Source organism: Cryptomeria japonica, chromosome 2 (genome assembly GCF_030272615.1).
Source record: "Cryptomeria japonica chromosome 2, Sugi_1.0, whole genome shotgun sequence".
NCBI classification, from domain to species: domain Eukaryota; kingdom Viridiplantae; phylum Streptophyta; class Pinopsida; order Cupressales; family Cupressaceae; genus Cryptomeria; species Cryptomeria japonica.
In genome coordinates this window covers 12,525,920-12,532,587 of record NC_081406.1, presented here as the reverse complement: position 1 = coordinate 12,532,587, position 6,668 = coordinate 12,525,920, and the positions used below count along the sequence as shown (strand labels likewise).

The 6,668-nt window shown below is 33.8% G+C and overlaps 1 protein-coding gene across 1 annotated transcript; it reads left to right on the top strand.

The window, feature by feature from the left end:
- The first annotated feature begins 811 nt into the window (after positions 1-811).
- LOC131858904 (linoleate 9S-lipoxygenase 1-like) lies at positions 812-2,866 on the top strand. Its single transcript, XM_059212384.1, has 5 exons — positions 812-1,001; positions 1,091-1,357; positions 1,523-1,762; positions 2,278-2,483; positions 2,705-2,866. The coding sequence occupies exons 1-5, from the start codon at positions 812-814 to the stop codon at positions 2,864-2,866; spliced, it is 1,065 nt and encodes a 354-aa protein (XP_059068367.1).
- The last annotated feature ends 3,802 nt before the right edge of the window (positions 2,867-6,668 follow it).

Below are 6,668 nucleotides of genomic sequence, written 5' to 3'. Positions count from 1 at the left end.
TCAAATATGATGCCACATCAGCATGTTTTTTGCCAAGGTGTCCAAAACAGCCCCCCAAAAAAGTGAGACCAATAGGCATGCAAAAGAGACACCAATAGTTGTGCCACTGACATGGCATCACCTGATTGGTTACTTTTTACAATATTAGTACATTTTTTAAAAACTATTGGTAAATTTCCTAACAACTGTGGGTACATTTCCTAACAAAAATTGATATTTTTTGTTTCAAACAATAGGTTTTATTTGTTCAATTTTTGGAACAAGAGGTATCAACAACCCTCACAACAATTGATACATGCTCAACTACTAGGTTCTTTCCCCTATAATTAAACTATGAGCTATCAATTTGCGCAGCTAGACGCGTGTGAAAGAGCCGGATAATGATACCTTTTCACCTAAACTTCATTGTAGTTCTATGAAATTTGAAGTGTTTAATAAACCAATCAGGGTTAAATTTATGACGAACATGTGGATAAGGGTCTGGCCACTTTTCTAGTACCAGGGGTGAGCCCTGGTACTACAAATTTTCACAAGCGATTGACTGATTGGGGGACCTCTTAAGTGATTGACTGATTGGCGGGACCTCTCTGAGGTCAACAAATTTTCACAAGTGATTGACTGATGCGACATATTTCCACAAATGAATGACTGGCCAGACCTCTCTATGTTGCGACAGATTTCCACAAGTGATTGACTGATTGGCGAGGATTCTTTTATATTGCGGACATATCGGCAATTTGTAAGAACAGAAGCACCCGCTGGGCACAACAGAATTATTAGGCAGCCATTTAGAAGCATTTTGACACAAAAAATGAACAGGCTTTCCAAAAGTTCCCATCACAATAAGAAAGGAGATTCCAAAATTCATAGCAAAGTAGTTTTGAGAAAAGCATCGCTTTTGGATGTTAAAGATTTTAGTGCCAGTGCTGCAGACAGGTTAGCCGAGTTTCTGAATAAAAAGGTGTTTTTTCATCTGATCAGTTGTGATCAAACAGATAATGGTAACGCATCCCTTACTTTTCTTTCATACAGACGCATATACGCTGCAAATTGATATGTAATAACAAATTGTGTTCTATTTATATTGCAGAAACTGGTAAAGGTAAAGTTAGCCCTAATAAGGCTGTCTTGGACTGGAATTGGCCATCTTTGGGAACAACTGTTACAGATACAGAGCACGAAATCACTTTCGATTGGCCCACTGAGTATGGCGCTCCTGGAGCTATACTTGTGATAAACAAGCATGCTCGAGAGTTTTATCTCAAACATGTTTGCATCCACGTTCCTGGCCAAGGAGATGTTAATTTTCTGTGTAATTCTTGGGTTTATCCTACATGGATGGCTAAAGTTTGTTCAAGTTTGTGTAAAGAGCGAATCTTCTTTGCAAATAATGTATGATGCCTATTATCTACTTCATACGTTTTATAATCTATGTTTGAGTAGAAAACATTGAAATATTTAAAGATAAATTTAGAATCAAGCATTATATTAACAAAAGTGTGGAAATATGTAATGTCTGCAGAGCTATCTCCTGCGGAAACACCAGTAGGGCTTGTGCGTTGGAGGGAGGAAGAGGTGGTGAAAGCGAGGGGAAATGGTACGGGAAAGAGGGAACCGTGGGATCGTGTTTATGATTATGAATTTTACAATGATCTGGGTGACCCTGAGAAGGGGAAGGAACTTGAGAGGCCAGTCCTCGAAGGATCCCCAGACTTCCCATATCCGCGGAGATATAGAACTGGCCATAATCGCACAAGAATAAGTGAGTAATCCTATTTTAGGATTACCCGTAACAAAATTGAAAATACGGTTTTCTTGAATTCATGAAGTATTTACAGTTCATATTGATATGTTTGTTCTTGAATTCATGAAGTATTTACAGTTCATATTGATATGTTTGTAATTTTACTGGATTCGATTGTGTAGACTTTTAGGTTGCCCACGTTAGGGTTTTCTTACATGTTCTTTTTGTCCTGATGTTGGATCATGATATTTGATCTGAAACATTAGTAATATAAAAATCTACACAATTAAATCCAAAAGAACAACAAACAATACATTCTTTACTAGATTTACAAATGAAATCTTTTCAGATACACAGCTCTCGATTCTCGATGTTTTTGGCACCATCCATCCTTATTCGTACGGATAAAAAAGCTTAGACCTTTATTTTCATAGATTGTAGTTATATTATCTCTCCTGGCTTCCTTCAATCGCCGTGAATGGTCTAAAATGCTTTGCATCATAGCAAACTTTTAACATTTCTTTTCCTTGCAGATCACGCTTTTGAGGCTCGAAAGCAGGAGTGTAGTTTTGCAGCAGTTATATCGTCAGGCTTCTATATTCCGGCAGATGAGAAGTTCCCTCAAGCTAGTCTTTCTGACTTTCCAGCCCACTTCTTCAGAGCTTTCTCTAAGAAGTTCGTTTCTGATCTTGTCAGAAGTCTAAATGTACTCCAGAAAGACTTTTGCAAATTGAATGAGGTTTAAAGTCTCTAAAGTAAGGGACTTAACTTGCCAGCCGATATTACAATCAGTATAGCCAAAGAAATCGTTCCCTTTCAGATGGTAAAAGGAATTTTGGACACGAACGACCAAGCGATCCTAAAATTTCCAAAACCCAATATGATAAGCAGTAAGTGAGGTTAAATTCATACTTAATATTAAACCGTGATACAAGCTGGGTCACAAAAATGCAATTGAAGTTAGACTCTTCTGATGGTGTTATGCATATGATGTGCGATTCAGGGGATGATGATGCGTGGAGGATAGACGAAGAGTTTGCTCGTCAAACGCTTGCAGGGATTAATCCCATGGTTATTAAATGTTTGGAAGTAAGTACGTCACAAACTGATTCTATAAACTAGAATTTAAGTTCAAGTAAAGAAATAAGAAGACTACTACAAAGGAAATCACTTTTACAAATTGTTAAAGATTTTTCATATAAATTGAGGGATCTTAAAAAGAAAATTAAATACAAGAAATTTATGGGTAGATGTGCTTTCACTTAACAATTGTTTAGAGATTATTTTGAATAGAGTATATTTTCAACATTGTTTCATAAAATTTTATTTCAACATGCAAAACGATAAAATGATGTATATAAATATTTTTTGTGTGAGAGAGGATAAAATACTATACTTCGAAATTTTCAAATCATTTGACTATATTTGTAGATTGTAGTTATAGTCTTGCTCTTCGCTTGTAGATTAAGTCATATGACTTAAACATTTTTTTTTAACAGCTATTTACAATTAATTGGTTTCTTTGTCAATAGAAAAAGGAATCAACTCCAATCTATGATTTGGATAATGGAATCTATCCCCTAGTCCATAATACATTGTCATTTTTCTTTTCTTATTGCTCCCTCAAAAGTGCTTGGTTATAAGCACTTGGAATATTTGTAATAAATGCATATCAACATTATGGTTTTGCAATTTGATTGGTGTTCTACTTGCTCCTTTTTTATCTCCTTAGAGAGGTATTGGATTGTGGAGTGGATAATTAGCTTGAATTTGGCCCATCAATATCATCTCTTTCTTCAATATATTCAATAGTGACTTCTAGTACTTGTCAACCTCTTTTATTATGACAAAATATAATTCCCATATTCCTATTTTGTCAAATCAAAATGACAAATATCTGGAAGGTGACACCTTTCCTAAACAATGACATCTCCTAAAATGTGAAGTTTGTTTCCCTCGATCATTTACTCAATAGGCCTGAATAAGGTTATATAATATTGAATAAATATGCATTTTTAAATCTTAACATAAGTTTTCTTTAGAGAATGTGTGTACAAGCAATGTTTCTAAAATTTCTCAAATGCCTAATTGATCACATTTTACTCAATCATGCTTCTTCTAAAGAAATACTGTATTTTTAGTCAAACCTTTAGACACTAAAAATGTTCCTCCTATTTTTTATTAATTAGTTGTCATTTATCATCCATTAAATACCATTACCATCTATTCAATTATCACCTGTTATTCATTCTTCTTTATTTGTGTAATTAAATAATATTTAATTATTTAATTATTTGATCAAACGAGAACTATTTATCTACTTTCAAATAATTTCTCTTTTCATCTCATCAATTAACTCATTCCTCAAACTAAATATTTCCTTATTGAAATTTTTATTAAATAAATTAAATAAGCCATAATTATGTTCTCACAAGTTAATTCTATCTTAGAAGTATATATTTTTTTTCTCACAAGTTAACTTCATCTTTGAATGGAAACTTATTCCTTTCGTTCATGCATCAAATAAGTAAAATAATTTATTATTGTCCCATGAGAATTTTCATTATTTTGAAATGTAAAAGTTTTAATTTTAATTGAGTTGACTCCATTGTTAGTTCAATTTATTAAAGTCTTTTTTTTATCCTCATCTTCCATTTGAAATTTTCTCAGGAGTATATAAATAAGATTATTTTCTTCACCATTTCATAATCTCGCATTTTGTAAAAGTCAATTATATATGTGAAAATCTAAAATCAATCAATCATCAAATCATAGTGTTATCTTGCAAAGATTTAGCATCCACATACACATACCTTCAAGGTGAAGAAAAACCAATAATTTTTGAGGCATGTAGTAGATTTTGTAGGATAGGCAGAGATTACTTTAGTGGCGAATATTCGCCAATGGTGAATTTTTCACATCAGTGAGCTGGGAAATGGCGAATATTTTGTACCAACTGGGGGTGGCCATGTCACCAGAACATTATCAATTTCCCTTAAATTCATGGCCCGATCACCATAAGTTTTATGTAATAAAATGTTTCTATGCGAGGATTTCACCAATACAATATATGGTGGACAGATGGTAAATTTAATTTTTTCGCCTACACTCTCTGAAGTTGCCTTAATAGATGAACATAGTTCGCCTATAGGAATATGAAGATTTGTTAGCCAGGAGAACCCAATTCACTCGACATTTTGCCGACGCGTGTGTCCATTCACCCCAACTTTCACCAACTATATTTTATTTTCCAATTATTTGGACGACCCATAATTGCCTCAAAAATTACGTAAGTCATGTTATAGTTACGCGGGATTCACCAAATATTTGTATACCATATAAAATTCTCATGGAATTCGCCATATAAGGATTGGTATAAATACATTCAAAGATCAGATCTATCTCTACACAATCTAGTGGGTTCTAGGCTTTGAATTATGATTAATATCAAAGTTTCAAACTAAGGAAAATCATTGTTGTTGATTGCATTGGCAACTGCTAGTGACCTAAAGGTGAGCGATCATATTTTTGATGTGTTATAATATTATTCTAAATTTATCTATATTTGTTTGCACTATTGAGTTCATTCTTATTCAATGGGGACCCATCAGTGCCAAGTGGTCAGCCGGGAGATTCAGACCTTAGAAATATAGATTGTAGGTCATAGGGTCAATGAAACATATATTATGTACTTTATAGTCTATTATTGCTTCTTCAACAGATTGATATTTTTTTGGCAGCCTTTATTTCATTGGAGATGTCGAACAAGAAGAAGGGTAGGAAACCTAAATGTGGGGAAGGCCATGTCAAGCCAACAAAAAGAAGAACATTGTCTTTGTACTTTGGCTTTAGAAAATATAGTGGTGAAAATCAGGAAGGTACATCATCATAAGTACAAGTACAAAATCCGTAACCTACACCGCATGTTGAAGACGATGATGAACCTGATATTTAAGATCAGGATGATCTTGAAGAAGATTATCTAGTAGATGCCCAAGTTAGCTGGAATGATATAATCAACTTGGGTGATAATGCCATTGATGATAATGCATGGAAGGGGAAAAGAAAAGCCAGATCAAAAAATGATCAACAACAATTAAAAAAGGATTGGGAGTGGGATATGTCAGAGAGGAATTTTCAAATTAATTGGGCATCAAAGTATCCATTCATTGAACCAGTGGAGAATCCAATTGAAGGTGAGCCTCCAATAGAATGTAGGTGTAAGATTTGCACTTGGAAACATAACAAGGAAATTAGGTTTCACCTAAAATTTGACACCATAGAAAAGCATATGGGTAAAGTTTAAGAAAAATAAATGATAGACCGAGTTGAAAAATCAGTGATAAGATGGAAAACAAAGGAAGAATGTAAGCATGTGAGGAATGCTGAAGAGTATTATTTTCATGATAAAATGCAGACGAAGCCTGCTGAAGTTAAAGGTTCTATTGAAGCTATTTTAGGAAAAGCAGTGCAAATAGAACAACTAGGAAAAGTTATTTAGTGTTGATTAACATATTTGCCCTTTCTTTAATATATATATATATATATTGATGCGTGCACACCCCTTATGAAAGGAAAACAAATGAACCAATAGTTGGGTGAACCGAATTAAGGTTCATCCTCTACATTAGAGGGAAGCTCCTCGTGAGATTTGCAATGAGTTTTTATGCAATTAATTTAGAATTGAATACACTTTTCACTAGAAAGCATGAAAGGCTTTTGCATTCATTCATCAACACAAAGAATGCTACAAAAGATCTATTTATAAGTGTAAAGCTCACAGAATTCTACTTCCGCATATATTCATTCAATAAATGCAAAGTAAAGTAAACTCAAAGTAGTGTAAATATTGATCGATTCTCACTCATGCCTCACAGGACAAGGGGGATCAATGCCATTTAAACAACAATGAAATTTCTTTTAA

Excerpts from the sequence above, each read along its gene's own strand:
- LOC131858904 (XM_059212384.1), top strand. The coding sequence starts at position 812 with ATGAACAGGCTTTCCAAAAGTTCCCATCACAATAAGAAAGGAGATTCC. Across the intron at positions 1,002-1,090 it reads TTGTGATCAAACAGATAATG|AAACTGGTAAAGGTAAAGTT; the intron begins GTAACGCATCCC and ends TTTATATTGCAG. Across the intron at positions 1,358-1,522 it reads GATGGCTAAAGTTTGTTCAA|AGCTATCTCCTGCGGAAACA; the intron begins GTTTGTGTAAAG and ends TAATGTCTGCAG.